Here is an 18,794-nt window from a genome sequence, read left to right as displayed (position 1 = left end):
GACATTGTAAAACAAAATCCCCTTCATGGTTGACTCAAGTTATCCTATCAAGACACAAGGCAAGACCCAGATGCAGACAATGGAGGCAGATGGTTGGAGTCTTACAATGTTTGATAATCCAAAGGGGTAGGCTAGAGAATGGTTGTGGACAGGCAAAAAGGTCAAAACCAGATCAGAGTCCAGGAGGTACAGAGTGGCAGACAGGCTCGTGGTCAAGGCAGGCAGAATGATCAGGCAGGCGGGTACAATGTCCAGAAAAAAGGCAAGGGTCAAAACCGGGAGGACTAGAAAAAGGAGAAATGCAAAAAGCAGGAGAACGGGACAACCACTGGTTGACTTGGAAACATACAAGACAAACTGGCACAGAGAGACAGGAAACACAGGGATAAACACACTGGGGAAAATAAGCGACACCTGGAGGGGGTGGAGACAATTACAGGGACAGGTGAAACAGATCAGGGCGTGACAATCCAGTGAGTTCTCTAATAACCTCCCTCTCGGAGGACACTTAAAGAAAGTTAAAATTTCTAGAGAGAAAAACCCTCCCTAGACCCAATAAGTTAGAGCCGTGCACCCACCCCTCACAGTTTGAGAGTAGCGCTCTCTCTCGCTTTATCCGAATCATAATTAAAACATTTTATAAATTATCCAAGCCAAATTTAGAATGACAGTCCTTAGTGCTTTACTTAGAGTCTATCACTCTAATTCAAGCTTCTCAACCTAGCACACATCATCACGGTTAGAATGCACATTTTCAAACGGGACCATTGATTGCCGGTAATAACTCTTCTCATTACAACCCCCATTTGTCCCTGTCTACCTGTTACGAGGGCATGGTGATGATAGTACTGTATCTCAATGCATTCTTAGTCCAAATTACCAGGAATGTCGCAGTGAATTCCTCCTCAATTAACCTGACACCCCAACTAAACAATTACGGGCACGGTTGACCACCTTTCTAGCGTGTCTTTATGGGTTCCTCTTCAGGTAGTGTTAAAGTTCATCTTCCCAACGGCACGTATGTAACTCAACTTGATGGCCCTTGATAATGTCCCTATATCAATATCCACATAAAGTTAAAAAAAATTCAAATACACAAGTCTCTCACCTGTGCCGACACCACCGTTCGGTCTGGTCCATTTTTCCCACCAGTACTCCACGAGCATGAGAGACGTTTGAACGTGATTTCTCTCCATGCTCACGCCACATGCGCGGTCTCAGGACTCATGATGCACTCCTCCTGTACCCAGGTTGATGGCTCGGACTCAGGTCACAGATATGAGTGTTAAAAGTCACGGTCGTATTGATTGATATTGAACTTATTGTTCAGCTGGCTAGGGAGGTTTTTGAGGTTCACACACTGTTCGTGGTCAAATGATCCATGCATTAAGACACCATCTGACGTCACCCTTGCCATTACTTGAGAGAAGACGGAGCAAAACAACAGTTTAAGACACTTCTGAATCCGGATATCCAGACCATCCGTTCACCGTTTGATTAATTATTACATTCTCAGTTTTCTTAATACCATTATCTCTAAGACAAATGTCAAAGAGCTAAACAACATACTGTTACTGTTGAAACCATTTTCAAACTTGGTTCATACTCCCTTATTTTACTGGCGACCTCTCCGAAGAGTTACCAGATCAGGGAGTTAGAACTCTAACCCATGGGGGAAATACCAACAATCCGGCAGACCCAATCTGGTGAAATTTGTATCGAAACAAAGACCAAAATGAAATCCTTTTGGAGAAACCGTCAACCCTCATTAACATATATTTTCCCTTCTATGTGAAGACGGAACAAAATTCTTTAGTGTATTTAACCAAAGAACCAGGGCCCCAGGGAACTGGTAATTTACCCGTTGAACACATGATTCACATTGTGATTCAAAAACACTGCATGTTAACTCAATAATAAACAAATTAGAATAACCAATCAACTTATAATTACAATTCTTGATAACTCCATAAGGAAATAATGGTATCCCATAAGATATAAGGTAACGGTAAAATAGACTAGAGAGTAATGTCCCTCATTCATATTATAATTAAAATCCCACCCGTCTCGATCATCTCTACTGAGATTGATCAGGCCTCACCAGAGGGGGCCCCTTTGGATACTTTTATACTAATAAAAATGCCGAATTTCACTAACTGCTCTCCCCAAGACCACAGTCTCTGGAAACATACCAAAGAGAGATAATGAAACCCCCTCCTCTCCTGGAAAAGACAGTGTACATTTTTGTTTAGCATTCACTATGCTACATCTTAATCAGCAATCCAAAAGTATTAATTACAAGCGAAACATGATAATGGTAAATCCACTGTCCTCACTCCAACCATTAACCGTTTGTTTTAATCCACCCCCATTGTTTATGTATCCCTTACTTGGCATGTACTACCCTTAGACACCACGACATTATCTCGCCACCGAGTCTAGCGATTCCCTTGTCTCTTTTCCCCATGATTCTCCATAACCACCGCACCACAACGCTCTTCGTGTTCATGAACCCACATGGCATGAACTAAAAAAGTTCATTTTAGGTTTGGTAACCCCAATGCTAATTTCTCGTGACCCCTCCTCCCTTTTCGTCCATTCTATAAATCTATTTCAGAATAAGGCGACATAAAATGTAAATCTGTTTCATAAATAAAGCAACATAAAATGTCTCACACGAGACTAAAACCCCCCAAGGTTTTCTAAGTTTGCAAGGAGTGTTTATCATCCAGATCATTTGATTTGTTACCTCTTCAGAATCCATTCCCATTTCGCATAGATTCTTCAACCCGAAATGTTTTTTTCCTGCGGCAATTTAGCCAATTTTTCATCATAAGGAATTCGCAATATTTGATCCCTGGCATCTATTAAAAAGTTGTGTAAGACGTGATCTTATCAGTCCTTCCTTCACATAGAAAACGTCATTTCCTTGAACCATTATTGATCTAACCCCACTACTTTCAGGAGTGTTTGCTGCTGTTGTTTTGACAAAGATGCAAATGCTTGAATTGCAGCATCCCCCCCTAATGCAGCGGGTGCAGTAGTCTCCATACCACTCTATACTAATTCTTCCAATGACCAATAGCCCCACATCTAAAACAGGGAGCTAGCCCCCTGTGCCTTAGCGCAGGCTCGCTACCCTTTCCTCAATGTTTCTTTGTCCTACCTTGGCCAATGAGACCGCAGTTAACGACTTCCACTGGGGCAGCATTAACCACTCGTACATCTGCGGAGTAAACGGAATTAGCTTCCTCTCTCCACGCCGCTTGTACTATTTCATCCCAGTGAGAATGCTGGTCCACCACCCCCCGCAATTGCCGTTTTGATGACAGGTTTCAAACCTGCCATCAAAGCCGACGTACAACTTCTATCAATGTACTCAGTCTTTCTGCAGCTGAGTACATCTACTAATTCCGGGTTAATCGGTTTGTATTTTTTGTTGATAGAATGCTGATATCAAATGCTGGTATATTGAACTTTTGATTCTGGTTTTATGTCAATGTGCCAAGTCACAATTGCCTCCCTGAATTCTCTACTAGATTTGAATTTTCCGTTAGCTGGGAAATGCTGACCAATTGTATCCAGTTTGCTCAATTTTTCCCATAATCGAGCCGAATTGTTAGAATGCTCATGCACTTTTTTCAGTGTCCAAGGTGTTTCGATTTCTTCACTCCTGTCTTTAATACACACCTTCTATTAACTATTTTCCAAGGTAGAGCTACCCACATCCCCAGGAGAATAGTTCGGGTATGTGTGCTTATTAATTTGTCACTGCACTTAATACCTTGTATCAGAACCAATACTATAGCGCCTGCAAATTTATTACTGGAGAATACGGATGACCTAATGTCTTATTTCAGTGTTACGCCTCAAATATCACTGTTGTTGATAACACACATTACCAAAATTGTCTTCCTATTTCCACATAATCTGTCACGGTTCCCCGCCCAAATAGGGCATAAACCAACCTCTCTCCTTAATGCTACTGCTAATATACTCAAATCATGTTCAAACAACGTTTGAATGTCTTTTTCCTTTTCGAACCATGGATGAGGCTCTCCTCCAGACACTTTATCCATCCCCTGGCACTATACTGCCTCACAGCCACTGTGGCTGAGACCTTCACCCTCTCATTACAGGCTTAGCAGGGAACCAACCCCACCCGGGTCTTACCCCCTAGGACTTACCCTCTGCAGGTACTAACCTGCTCGGGCTTAACTTCCGGGACTCACCCTATTCTTATAGTACCTTCCCACTCGGGATTTACCCCCTAGGACTTACCCTCTACAGGTACCTGTTCGGGCATACCTTCCGGGACTAATCCTATACTTTATGGTACTAGCAGGAATCAACCCACTCAGGATTTATCCCCTAGGACTTACCCTCTACACGTGTTTGGGCTTACCTCCCGGGACTTACCATATACCACAAAGCTATGACCGGTCGTAATACAATGGGACAACTGAATAAGCTCAGGCTTTCTAGATCCATATCCTATAATTGGTTCAACCTACGACTCTCATCTCCCCAAGATTTCAGAATGAGTGATAACAGGTGTAGGAACTGTGCATACCTTGTTTCCCGGTGCCGGCTCCTGTTCACTGATTCGGAATCTCTAGTTCAGCTGTAAATCGTGGTGAACCCTGCTCACAGCGCCAACTGTTAGGTTCTAAATTAACCTTATAAAATGTATCGGCCGCTTAATAACGCTCAAACCAAGTTTATTTCTCCATTGGGTCATACATCTGCATAAGATAAAATACATATTCACACAAGCACTGATATTTAACCCTTTCTCCTTTGCTGATTCTCCTACATATCTGAACAGCCAATGCATCTTTGTGGCAAGACAGAACCTTGGTGATATCTGTTCCTCCATCACTTCATCTGACCTCTGCCTCAAAGTACTCACTCCTCCCCAACTCACGGCTGTCATGTTGACTCGTACCAGACAGTGTCTTTTTTCCTCCCACCAGACAGTGTCTTTTTTCCTCCCGTTGGATCCCCGATGGCTAACAATAGCTTATCCGGACAGAATGTAAACGTTATACATTCCCCTCTCTCCCTCAGTGACATGAATAAGTATATTTCATACTTTCAGAACCCAACAGTTGGAAACACCAAGACTCTTTCTAGAGCTTGCCGCCAAACTGTGCAGTCGTGGGGAGAAGGGCCTTGGTCAGGGAGGTGACCAAGAACCAGATGGTCACTCTGACAGAACTCCAGAGTTCCTCTGTGGAGAAGGGAGAACCATCCAGAAGGACAACTTGCAGCACTCCACCAATCAGGTCTTTATGGTAGAGTGGCCAGACGGAAGCCACTCCTCAGTAAAAGGCACATGAAAGCCTGCTTGGAGTTTACCAAAAGGCACCTAAAGACTCTCAGAACATGAGAAACAAGATTTCTTCGGGCCTGAACGCCAAGCATCACATCTGGAGGAAACCTGGCACCATTCTTAGAGTGAAGCATGGTGGTGGCAGCATCATCCTGTGGGGATATTTTTCAGTGGCAGGGACAGGGAGACTAGTCAGGATCGAGGGAAAGATGAACAAAGTAAAGTACAGAGATCCTTGACTAAAACCTGCTCCAGAGAGCTCTGGACCTCAGACTGGGGGTGAAGGTTCACCTTCCAATAGGACAACAACACTAAGCACACAGTCAAGACAGCGCAGGAGTGGCTTCGGGACAAGTGTCTAAATGTCCTTGAGTGGCCCAGCCAGAGCTCAGACTTGAACCAGATTGAACAACTCTGAAGAGACCTGAAAATAGCTGTGGAGCAACTTTCCCCATCCAACCTGACAGAGCTTGAGAGGATCTGCAGAGAAGAATGGGAGAAACTTGTAGCATTATACCCAAGAAGACTCGAGGCTGTAATCGCTACCAAAGGCGCTTCAACAAAGTACTGAGTAAAGGGTTTGAATATTTATGTAAATGTGATATTTCAGTTTTTTATTTTTAATAAATAGCAAACATTTCTAAAAACCTGTCTCTGTCATTATTCTCTGTCATTATGGGGCATTGTGTATAGATTGATGAGGGGGGAAAAAACGATTTAATCAATTTTAGAATAAAGCTGGAACCTAACAAAATGTTGAAAAAGTCAAGGGATCTGAATCATTTCATAAACAGCATGAATATGTAGACTACTGTGCTAGATCTTCAAATCAACACACAATGTGGATTCAAATATTAACATTGATTATGATCTACACAAATATTTTATAACCTCAATTATGGCGGGAATTCCTCAGCAGGGAAGAAATGAATAGAGACTAATACGATTAGCATTTAGACAACGGCCTCCTCATAAATAAATTGATTTGATTTCGTGTCTCCTGTTGATGCCCCCAAAAAAGATTTTCAGAGGCCAAATGTGGCAAAGTTAACACGGCACCTCTTATTATCCCGGCCTGCCCATATTGAATCTGTCTGTGTCACTATCTGTGTGGTGTTATTTGAGTACATTTGATTTATGTTGTGTGCGCTTATTTTGGTTTCTCTCTCGTTCTGATGAAAAGGGTGAAGGGGATTTGAGAAGAGCCACTAATGGCTGAAGTGTGGTTTCTGCCCCCTGAGCTGACATGAAAGAGTTCCACCCCGTGTATTTAAAAATTCTAACGGGTTGAGGATTAAATATTAAACACGGCAGACTTGAGAATTTATTCCTCCGCTGAGGAATGAAAATCTTGGGAGTGTTCCTGACCTGCGGTCCACAGAGAGGTATGTGTAAGATGAGGAATGTCAGCTTACATGTTTCTTTCCATAGGGTCATGGTGGCAACGTCTGTAACATTGGCATTGCCACAAAGGATTTGAATTTCTGCTTTACAACCAACAAAAATAATTAACCTGTGTTTTTTTCTCGCTCCACTTTCTCTAATCCTCTCACCACTCTTCCCTCTCTATCACCTGCCTCTCTCCCTCCCCCCCTCTTCCTTCTCTCCACACTGTCCCTCTTGTAATTCCATTCTTCCCTGCCTTCTCTTTTCTGTGGCTGTGCCCCACCTTGTGGTCTGTGAACTGTGCAGTGAGCTCGAATCAGAGCAGTGTCCATGAGTACCCAGACTGCCGTGATGGGGGCAGCGAGGCCAGCCTGCTGGTGTCTCCGCTGGTGGTGGCTGGCATCGTCATCGGCCTGGTGCTCTTCCTGTCCTGCGTTACCATCATCGTGGGCAGCCTGCGCAAAGACAGCCGTCTGCGCAACCCCCACCTGCGGGCCAGCTATGGTGAGTTACAGAGAGTTGTCCATTGATGAGGCCAGTAGGTGTGTTAGTGGCCCGTTCATTCATAAGCTTTAGTTTATCGGTTTTCAGTTACAAGCTGTTTCATAGGTCTTATTTACAAATCCCTGGGACAAAATGTATGGCCATGAATTGTCTATGCTCCTTTTCCCAGAGCTGAACCGATAGAAGATATTCAGTTTAGTCTTCCAATGAACACATTTCACCCACATGGCATTAATATGCCACATTTGGCATTCTCCAGAGCTGGCATTTAAACCAACCAGTGCTCTTCTCCTGAAACCTCATGTAAAGGGACCACACTCTGCCTGTGGGTTTGATAACGGAATGGGAAAATAACAAAATATTGCGCCAAACTGAATCACACACACACACACACAGCCAAAGCCATGTCTGTGGAAGGCCACTTGGCCCCATGGACCGGGTCCCATTGTCAGTTCACACAGAGACAGCACAAAAAGCTCAAAGAGCATCCTTTGTGTGAGGACGCGGCCCCATTCTCCCTCTGCCTGGCCAAAGACTGATATACCCAGATTGTATCGCACTGGCTTCAATCACAGCCCCTCTATCTTCAAGTAGCCACATGCCCTTAGCTTTATGTTTCATAAAAGATTCTGACTGCTCCGGTGTAAAAACAGTGCAGATGAGAGAGATGGACTGCAAAAAGAAATATTTACTGTATTTACTGTATTTACTGCTTACTCAGTTCAAAGTAGGATCCCTAAACCATGAGATATAAAATTCAGTTGAACTGAACACAGAGCATGTTTACAATCCTGACTGTGTGCTGTAGTTCACTGAGGAAAAAAAAAAGCTATTGTGTTCGTTAGTGTTGTATTAGACTGCCCTGCCTCTCCACAGCTCCGGATGGCTTTTCGTACGGCGGCTCCATCGGGGAGCTGAGGTCGACGTGTGTCGAGGAGTTCCCTCCAGCGTTTGACTTTGACTCCTACGTGGAGACTCTATCACAAGTCAATGTGATGTATCCAGACTCCCCGCCTCAGTAAGTCATTTAACTCGACTGTATTTCCACCCAAAATGGCATTACGATCATCTTCATTCCTTTGGTCACCATTATGGCTAGATAAAGGGAGGTCTCTGATGGTCCATTTGCTGTTATCTTCATGCATTATGATAAATGATGGATGAGTAATGATCATGAGCACCACTATTCTTCTGGTTGGTTACCTCTGGGTGATCCCCAGGTTGTGTGTGTGTGTGTGCGTGTGTGTGTGTGTGTGTGTGTGTGTGTGTGTGTGTGTGTGTGTGTGTGTGTGTGTGTGTGAGAGATAGGATCTGGCTATGATAATGAAGCAGGACCATTGTGAAGGGTCAAGGTAATGGAATGGAGGGATGTGCAGGGGAATGGAGAGCTGTAGTAATGAGTAGATGTGAGAAGTGGTTAAGAGCTCTCTGATCAATCTGAATATCACATTATCAACCACCATAGTGGAGAGCCATAGGCTTTCTGTACTTAGTGCACGCTTACGGTTATATGATTGAAATGTAAAGGGTTTTGGAATATATGAAATATGTATTTCATGTGCATTCAAGTTTCCATGCAAAAACTGTAGTTCTCTAGCTCAGTTAGTAGAGCACAGCACTTACAACGCCAGGATAGTGTGTTCAATTCCCGGGATCAAATGTATGCATGCATTTTTTTATTTAACTAGGCAAGTCAGTTTAAGAACAAATTCTTATTTACAATGACGGCCTACCCCGGACGACGCTGGGCCAATTGTGCACCACCCTACAGCTGGATGGGATTCAGCCTGGATTCGAACCAGGGACTTTAGTGTCCCCTCTTGCGCTGAGATGCAGTGCCTTTGGGCTTCCAAGTGGCACAGCGGTCTAATGCATGACTCTGTGACTTTGGATAAAAGCGTCTGCTAAATCAGGGATTCTCAACTGGGGGGGGTGGGACTTTTGCAAGAATATACATTTTTTTATACAAAATTATTTTGAAAGGTAACCGCCACACTGAAACTTTTATTTTGAAAGGATACGGCCTCACCGCTTATTGTTGCTGACTTTAAACGTGCAGCGCGTCAGCAGTGTTGAAAAAGCTAGCTACGTTCGAACTTGGAGGGTTTTCGCGCTGCACACACTCACTGACCCCCCCCTTCCACACACACACACACACACACACACACACACACACACACACACACACACACACACACACACACACACACTGATCCAATGAAAATGTCACTCTGCAACATTGTTTTGTTTTAAATGTGACACGAGCAATCAGATAATACAGATCTTCTTATGACAGCTAAGTAATGCAGATGTGTTCTGCAGGCATTATACATGTGGATAGTTAACTGTCATTTAACTCATGTAGGCTAGCTGTCAGAGTAAAATCATGGACACGTTTTTAAAACGTGCAGCTCCCTCTTCATCTACTGCTGCTTCCAATGTCAACAGCAAGGCAGACAACCCTGTCCCTGTCAAGAAAAGAAAATACCACCCCGACTTCATCAATTATGGTTTTACATATAATTGAAGACAGGCAGGGTGAGTGGAGACGTCCTATGCAACGAGCTCTTAGCTAATGAGAGCATGAAACCCTCCAAACTGAAAAGGCATCTGGACACCAAGCATCCAAGTCACAAAGATAAGACAAGCTGACTTTTTTTTTTTTTTAAGAAAATGTCAATATCTGGTGTCCTCACAAGATTCATTGAAGAACATATTCACCATTCAAGAAAAGACACTTCGCGCATCATGCCTTGTGGCCCAGCGCATTGCTAAGTGCAAAAAAAAAGCCCACACCAGCGCAGAGGATCTCGTGCTCCCTGCTGCGATTGATATGTGCACTGAAATATCGGGAGAGTCAACCCGCCAACAAACTTAAAACTATACCCCTATCCAATGACACCATGAGGAGGAGAATCCAGGACATGAGGACACGCAGCTTGATGAATCAACAGGTGTGGCTCACCATACAATTCTAATGGTCTATGTCAGACACGTCTGGGATAGTAACTTCGAGGAGCTGTTCCTTTTTAGTGCTGATTTGCCCACCTCCACCACTGCAGAGGCTGTCTTTAACACAATGGATATGCACCTGGGCTCCGTGGGACTGGCCTGGGACGGGTGCGTCAGTGTGACAACTGATGGGGCAGCTGCCATGACGGGAAAGCACTTCGGGGTAGTGAAGCGGATCCTGGAGAGAGCACCCGCTGCGGCGTGGAACCACTGCTTCCTACACAGGGAGGCATTTTCAGCGAAGGACATGGTGCCCGACAATGTAGTGCACCCCACTCCTGAACTGGTCTCCTAATTAAATTCTCTTGAATTTACATGTTTCCTCAGTTAATATGGCTGTGTAATGGCTTTCTTTAATACCATAATAGTAGACCCGTGAGACAGAGTCTATTTTGCAAGTGAAGCCTGCCCAAGAAGGCAGCTGCAACACAACATTACAAAATGTAATCATCAGCAGTCCATCATATTGGGTCGCGACTCAATTGTCATTGTCAAATTTGGGTCCCCGGTCAAAACCAGTCGAGACCCACTGTGCTAAATGATACTGTATATATTATAACTTTGCTGTAAGCCATGCTCACCTTAATAGCAGCAAACAGTTGTGGGGACTGGGGATTGTGATGGAAGATTCCTTTGAAAGTCTTTTTAGTTTCAAATTGCCAAGATGGCTGTCCTCTACCCTGCTGGTGTAGTCTTTGAGGACATACAGTAAGGAGACAGAAAGAGTAGGAGCGCTCAGAGAAAGAGAGGAAGAGAAAGAGAGGGATAAGAAGACTCCATTTTACACACCAGCCTTACAATTCAGTTCTCCTGCACGCTTGCTGAGTTAGGTCAGGCCTCGGCAACCTCTCTGAGGTTGAGTTGAACCATGCCGTTGTGTCAAGTCGTTCATTAGAGCACTGTTGCACAGCTCAACTCTTTCATGGCTGGGTGCTCCGCCTCACACTCTAAACTCTCCGCCCGGCGCCCAGCCTGCTTCGCTCCCTGAACAAGCCTCTGGTGCTGCTGGTAAATGCCACTGCTTTGCAGTGAAAGACAGCCTGGTGTGTTTGATCTAAATGGCAGCCCAGCTAATTGGCGTCTTTAATAATTCAGCCGTATTCCTCTCTCTTGCAGTTTGGTCTGCAATCCTTTCTAAAGACACTTATGAAGTGATGATGCCAGCTGACAAAAGAAAGTTGATAAGCTGACAAAAGAAAGTTGATAAGCTGACAAAAGAAAGTTGATAAGCTGACAAAAGAAAGTTGATAAGCTGACAAAAGAAAGTTGATAAGCTGATAAAAACTCCACAAATGTCTTGTTAACAACTATAGTTTTGGCAACTATAGCTTTGTGCACGACACAAGTAATTTTTCCAACAATTGTTTACAGACAGATTATTTCACTTATAATTCACTGTATCACAATTCCAGTTGGTCAGAAGCTTCCTTTCACTAAGTTGACTGTGCCTTTAAACAGCTTGGAAAATGCCAGAAAATGATGTCATGGCTGTAGAAGCCTCTGATTGGCTAATTGACATCATTTGAATCAATTGGAGGTGTACCTGTGGATGTATTTCAAAGCCTACCTTCAAACTCAGTGCTTCTTTGCTTGGCATCATGGGAAAATCAAAAGAAATCAGCCAAGACCTCAGAAAAAAATTGTAGCCCTCCACAAGTCTGGTTCATCCTTGGGAACATTTTCCAAACGCCTGAAGGTACCACATTCATCGGTACAAACAATAGTACGCATGTATAAACACCATGGGACCACGCAGCCATCATACCGCTCAGGAAGGAGACGCATTCTGTCTCCTAGAGATGAACGTACTTTGGTTTGAAAAGTGCAAATCAATCCCAGAACAATAGTTAAGAACCGTGTGAAGATGCTGGAGGAAACAGTTACAAAAGTATCTATATCCACAGTAAAACGAGTCCTATATCATCATAACCTGAAAGGACACTCAGCAAGGAAGAAGCCACTGCTCCAAAACTGCCATGAAAAAGCCAGACTACGGTTTGCAGCTGCACATGGGGACAGAGATTGTCTTTTTGGAGAAATGTCCTCGGGTCTGATGGAACAAAAAAGGAACTGTTTGGTCATAATGACCATCGTTATGTTTGGAGGAAAAAGGGGGAGGCATGCAAGCCGAAGAACACCATCCCAACCGTGAAGCACGGAGGTGGCAGTTGTGGGGGTGCTTTGCTGCAGGAGGGACTGGTGCACTTCACAAAGTAGATGGCATAACGAAGAAGGAACATGATGTGGATATATTGAAGCAACATCTCAAGACATCAGCCAGGAAGTTGAAGCTTGGTCGCAAATGGGTCTTCCAAATGGACAATGACCCCAAGCATACTTCCAAAGTTATGGCAAAATGGTTTAAGGACAACAAAGTCAAGGTATTGGAGTGGCCACCACAAAGCCCTGACCTCAATCCTATAGAAAATTTGTGGGCAGAACTGAAAATATGTGTGTGAGCAAGGAGTCCTACAAACCTGACTCAGTTACACCAGCTCTGTCAGGAGTAATAGGCTAAAATTCACCCAACTTATTGTGGGAAGCTTGTGGAAGGTTACCTGAAACTTTTGCCCCAAGTGAAACTATTTTAAGGCAATGCTACCAATTGAGTGTATGTAAACGTCTGACCCACTGAGAGTGTGATGAAATAAATAAAAGCTGAAATAAATCATTCTCTCTACTATTATTTTGACATTTCACATTCTTAAAATAAAGTGGTGATCCTAACTGACCTAAAACAGAGATTTTTTACTAGGATTAAATGTCAGGAATTGTGAAAAACTGAGTTTAAATGCATTTGGCTAAGGTGTATGTAAACTTCCGACTCCAACTGTACATGAACGCAGCTGCCACTTCATTAAAGCCATTAGATGCACTTTAATACGGGCGACAGTTTTAGTGCTCATCACTGCATTCGCTCCCAGAAAGTTGGTTGGCTCTTGATGTCACGTAGGTTGATGCATTGCTATGTTTTCATGTATAAAGCCCTTTTACAAAAACTCCCACTGTACCTAACATGATTACTAAACTTTAGACACCCGGTCTCCGGGATGGTTAACTCTGGAAATTCCTTCGGACTCTACTGAGTTAGATATGTCAGCTTTTAGTTTTCTTGCACCTTATTTGTTGAACAATCTTCAAAATGTTCTTTAAATGGGATGTTTTGGTGCCTCTGGGGCAATTCAGAAAGCTGATTGAGGGCCTTATTACTGATGACTTTTCTTTATTTCTTTCTGCTTGCATTTTGTATTTATGTTTTGATGTGTGTATTTTCTGTAATTTCTGTAATTCAGGGCCCATCTGTAAAAGAGACCTTGGTCTCCCTGATAAAATAAGGATCAAATAAAAATCAAAGAAATAAAAAGTTGTTTCCTCACAGAGAGGGTAGGCTACGAAGCAGTTCTTTATTCCCTGTTTAGGTTCAGTGTGCTAGAGTCTAGTTAATGCACTCTTTCCTCACTGTGATTGGATTACATAGGAGGAGGAGGAGGCTTAATCCTGACAGTCTTCTAAACCTCCACTGGCTCAATCTGCAGGTCTAGACATCCTGCCAGCCTCCACCACATCATCTCCACTCTGATCCCTGGCTGACACTACACCTGCTTACTGACTACTAGTCTGTGATTACATCCTAGACAGCTCCTGATGATTTCACTATCTATTTCACTACCCCATATATTTCAGAATGAAGCTAGAAAACTAACCTGAGAGGAAATGCAACCTTTTTGTGACTAGATGGACTAACAAAAAAAAACAAAAATCCTTGCAAATTACACTGAGACACCCTCAGAGAGTGGGGTCAGAGCACAGGCTAGTCATTATTGATGGCAAGTGCCTTGCTCAAGGACACGTCGACAGATTTTTCACCTAGTCGGCTCAGGGATTTGACCCAGCGACCTTTCGGTTACTGGCCCAATGCTCTTAACTGCTAGACTACCTGCCGCCCAGGATTCCAGGGTTGTGTGTGTGTGTGTGTGTGTGTGTGTGTGTGTGTGTGTGTGTGTGTGTGTGTGTGTGTGTGTGTGTGTGTGTGTGTGTGTGTGTGTGTGTGTGTGTGTGTGTGTGTGTGTGTGTGTGTGTGTGTGTGTGTGTGTGTGTGTGTGTGCGCGCGCGCGTGCGTGCGTGCGTGCGCACACGCCTGCGTGAATGTGTGCTCGAGCGTGCTTGTTTGTTTATCCGGCTCAATTCTGCCTGCTTGCCCTTCAAGGTTTGTTTCACAGAGTCACAATGTTATTTACATTTATATGACACTTCCATTAGTGCGGCGGGCCCTGTGTAAGGCCCTGTGAGGGGCCTCTAAAGAGGGTGAAATTACCTCTCCCTCCAGAGGAGCCATCTGAAACATCGGGCCCATTTCTGTTCAACAACAAATTATGAAAAATATGGAATATTACTGCCACAGACAGGGCTATTAATGTCACTGAATAGTGTGTAATTCAGTTTGGCGATATATCAATCTGCTCAATTTCTGTATAGATAGTTATGTCCTACCTCATTTATTCACTGGCCTTTTCCATCAGATAAACCTGTAGGTTACATACAGTATGCTAACGTAGGCTAAAGCCCCATTTATAACTGGTTCTAACATGCGCCTTTTGTCCTGATCTTGTCCACATTCTTATTGTGCCCACATTGTTTTGACAGGTGTAGACGATTACCTACTCCGGAGGTAGTCAGGCACGCGTTGTGTCTGGATATCTTAGTGTAGACAGATCCGGACAGTGAAACCATTTAAATCATCACTATCCTGTTTCTGAAATCATCAACATTGACTTCAACATTGACTTCTGACATCAGTATGTGTCTTAAAATCAATAAGTAAATCAATATATATATCTATGTATAATTTGCATACAGGGAGAGACCAAGAAATCTGGTCAGAATGTGGACACAGTGGATGGATAAGAGACATTTAAACACCACGTGTAAATGTATATCTGAAGATGTGGGCACAATCAGAATGTGGACAAGATCAGGACGCAGGATGCATGTTAGCGCCAAGTATAAACAAGGCTTACAAGAGAGTGGGCACGAGTGAGAGAAAGAGGAGGTTTAGCCAATCGTGTCTCTTAACATGTCCAGTCGTGTTTCTTAACAGTCTTTGTTCTGCTCTAAATACCAACACCTGATTGTTGATAGTCAGAGCTTGTCCTTTAATGAGACAGACATGCTAATGATCAACAGATTGTCAAAAACGGTGTTGATCTTTGCAATGTCACAGCTACAGCTAAGAAAGTCCTATGCTAACACAACGTATTTGATGTTAAGACCGGACTGGATAACTAGCTTCTAATTGGCAAGTAGTGCTTGTGTTTTCAAGCCTTTAGAGAGCTGGTGTTATTATCGGTTTGGATGTTAGGCTCCACTGTTAGATGGGGTTAGTGGTGGTGCTGGTGGTGGGCTTGGTTGTTGGTGCTGAACAAGCCACTCTGTCAATGCCTCAGCCTCTCATAGCCTCCATCAATCTCTGCTACGCTGTGGAGGGAGGGAAATCACTCCTCATAATAACAGAGGCACGATTCGTGTCTGAGACCTAATGTACTTTTATCACTCCCAAACTACGTCTTCTCAAGCTAGGTCTTCTTCGCTGCTGTTCCAATTCATGTAGGAAACATCAACCACACCACAGGGATGTTTTCTTATGCCTGAATTTAGGCTAAGATGTGTCATAGATTGAGGTAGATTTAGATCAGGAAGAATATCCCGTGCAAAATAGAAATATCTAAATCTGTTGGCCGAGGACCAGTGCATTGGAGAGGATAAAAGAGAGAGTGTGTTTTGTAGTGTACATTGTGTGCATAGTCAGGGATAGGAGGCAGCAGGGTGGAGTGGATGGATGGAGGGAAAGGCATGTGATGCTGGGCAGTGCTGCCATTGCCACAGATGGCTCAGGGAAACTACAGAGCTTACACCACCTAGATCAGCAGCTCACCTGTGGAGCCTGTGAAGGGACTTGCTTCCGCAGAGGGAGAACTGGGCACATCCCAACACAAACACACACGCACACACACATACACACACACACACCACACTGTTATGTTATTTACATAGAGTACCAGTCAAAAGTTTGGACACACCTACTCATTCCAGGCATTTTCCTTATTTTTCCTATTTTCTACATTGTAGAATAATCGTGAAGACATCAAAACTAGGAAATAACACATATGGAATCATGTAGTAACCAAAACAATGTTAAACAAATATTTAGTAGCCACCCCTTGCCTTGATGACAGCTTTGCACACTTGGCATTCTCTCAACCACCTTCATGAGGTAGTCACCTGGAATGCATTTCAATGAACAGGTGTGCCTTGTTCAAAGTTCATTTGTGGAATTTCATTCCTTCTTAATCCGTTTAAGACAATCAGTTGTATTATGACAAGGTAGGGGTGGTATACAGAAGATAGCCCTATTTGGTAAAAGACCAAATAGTCCATACTAAGGGAAGAACAGCTCAAATAAGCAAAGAGAAAAGACAGCCTATCATTACTTTAAGACATGAAGGTCAGTCAATGAGGAACATTTCAAGAACTTTGAAAATTTCTTCAAGTGCAGTCGCAAAAACCATCAAGCGCTATGATGAAACTGGCTCTCATTTGGACCACCACAGGAAAGGAAGACCAAGGGTTACCTCTGCTGCATAGGATAAGTGCATTAGAGTTACCAGCTTCAGAAATCGTCAATTAACTGCACCTCAGATTGCAGCCCAAATAAATAATTCACAGAGTTCAAGTAACAGACACATCTCAACATCAACTGTTCAGAGGAGACTGCGTGAATCAGGCCTTCATGGTCGAATTGCTGTAAAGAAACCACTACTAAAGGACACCAATAAGAAGAAGAGACTTGCTTAGGCCAAGAAACACGAGCAATGGACATTAGACCGGAGGAAAACTGTCCTTTGGTCTGATGAGTCCAAATGTGAGATTTTTGGTTCCAACCAGTGTCTTTGTGAGTTGGTGAACAGATGATCTCCGCATGTGTGGTTCCCACCGTGAAGCATGGAGGAGGAGGTGTGATGGTGCAGGGGTGCTTTGCTGGTGACACTGTCAGTGATTTATTTAGAATGAAAGGTACACTTAACCAGCATTGGCTTCCACAGCATTCTGCAGCGATAACCCATCCCATCTGGTTTGCCTTTATCATTTGTTTTTCAACAGGACAATGACCCAAAACAAACCTCTGGGCTGTGTAAGGTCTATTGGACCAAAAGGGAGAGTGATGGAGTGCTGCATCAGATGACCTGGCCTCCACAATCACCCAATTATGATGGTTTGGGATGCGTTGGACCGCAGAGTGAAGGAAAAGCAGCCAACAAGTGTTCAGCATATGTGGGAGCTCCTTCAAGACTGTTAGAAAAGCATTCCTGGTGACTACGTCATGAAGCTGGTTGAGAGAATGCCAAGAGTGTGCAAAGCTGTCATCAAGCCCAAGGGTGGCTACTTTAAAGAATCAAAAATATTTGTTTAACATTTTTTTGATTACTACATGATTCCATGTGTTATTTCATAGTTTTGATGTCTTCACCATTATTATACAATGTAGAAAATAGTAAAAAATAAAGAAAGGCCCTTGAATGAGTAGGTGTGTCCAAACTTTTGACTGGTACTGTATACACTGAGTATACAACACATTAAGAACACCTTCCTAATATTGAGTTGCACCTCACACCCCCTTTTGCCCTCAGAACAGCCTCAATTCGTCAGAGCATGGACTCTACAAGGTGTCGAAAGCGTTCCACAGGGTTGCTGGTGCATGTTGACTCTAACACTTCCCAAAGTTGTGTCAAGTTGGCTGGATGTCCTTTGGATGGTGGACCATTCTTGATACACACGGGAAACTGTTTTGTGTGAAAAACCCAGCAGCATTGCAGTTCTCGACACAAACCAGTATGCCTGGCACATACTACCATACCCGGGTGAAAGGTACTTAAATCTTTTGTCTGGCCCATTCACCCTCTGAGTGGCACACATACACTATCTATGTCTCAATTGTCTCAAGGCTTAAAATTCCTTCTTAACCTGTCTCCTCCCCTTCATCTATACTAATTGAAGTGTATTTAACAAGTGGCTTCAATAAGGGATCATAGCTTTCACCTGGATTCACCTGGTTGTGGAAAGAGCAGGTGTTCTTAATGTTTTGTAAACTGAGTGTACACTAATCTAAACACACACACATGCATTCACTCACACGCACTCACACCAACATCTGCAGGTATATGCACAATAATGTATGCACAGCACATTCATAACCACACACTGTTGCTCTTGTACGTAGCTCTACAGGCAATGGGCGTCTGACAGTGCCAGGGAGATGAAAAAATGAGCTCCCTGTGCCAGCCCCGCAGTGCAGTGGACAGACCGGGCCATATGCTCCAGTCAGTGCTGTCATCTCTCCAGAGCTACAGGCCAGAAGCCAGAGGTCCTCCCTCGAGTGACCCACACCTCTCCTTGGGCTTTGGAGTACCTTGTATACCTTTAAAGATTTACAGTATATAGTATTGCGCTTTACTTCCAACTTTTGGACCGCCTAATGCGCCTGAATTCATGTATCATAGTT

The 18,794-nt window shown here is 43.6% G+C and overlaps 1 protein-coding gene across 2 annotated transcripts in view; it reads left to right on the top strand.

Annotated features, from left to right (window-relative positions):
- LOC110506088 (protein BEAN1) overlaps positions 1-18,794 on the top strand; it is a 55,877-nt gene that overhangs the window by 29,127 nt on the left and 7,956 nt on the right. For both annotated transcript variants that reach the window (XM_036963787.2, XM_036963788.2), the window contains 2 exons: positions 7,028-7,225; positions 8,102-8,243. In XM_036963787.2, the coding sequence (XP_036819682.2) occupies positions 7,028-7,225; positions 8,102-8,243 (340 nt within the window). The remainder of the gene's footprint in view (positions 1-7,027; positions 7,226-8,101; positions 8,244-18,794) is intronic.

This window comes from Oncorhynchus mykiss, chromosome 26 (assembly GCF_057628025.1).
Source record: "Oncorhynchus mykiss isolate SJ-2025 chromosome 26, ASM5762802v1, whole genome shotgun sequence".
NCBI classification, from domain to species: domain Eukaryota; kingdom Metazoa; phylum Chordata; class Actinopteri; order Salmoniformes; family Salmonidae; genus Oncorhynchus; species Oncorhynchus mykiss.
The sequence above is the reverse complement of the archived record's forward strand: the minus strand, read 5'-3'. Positions and strand labels throughout refer to the sequence as shown.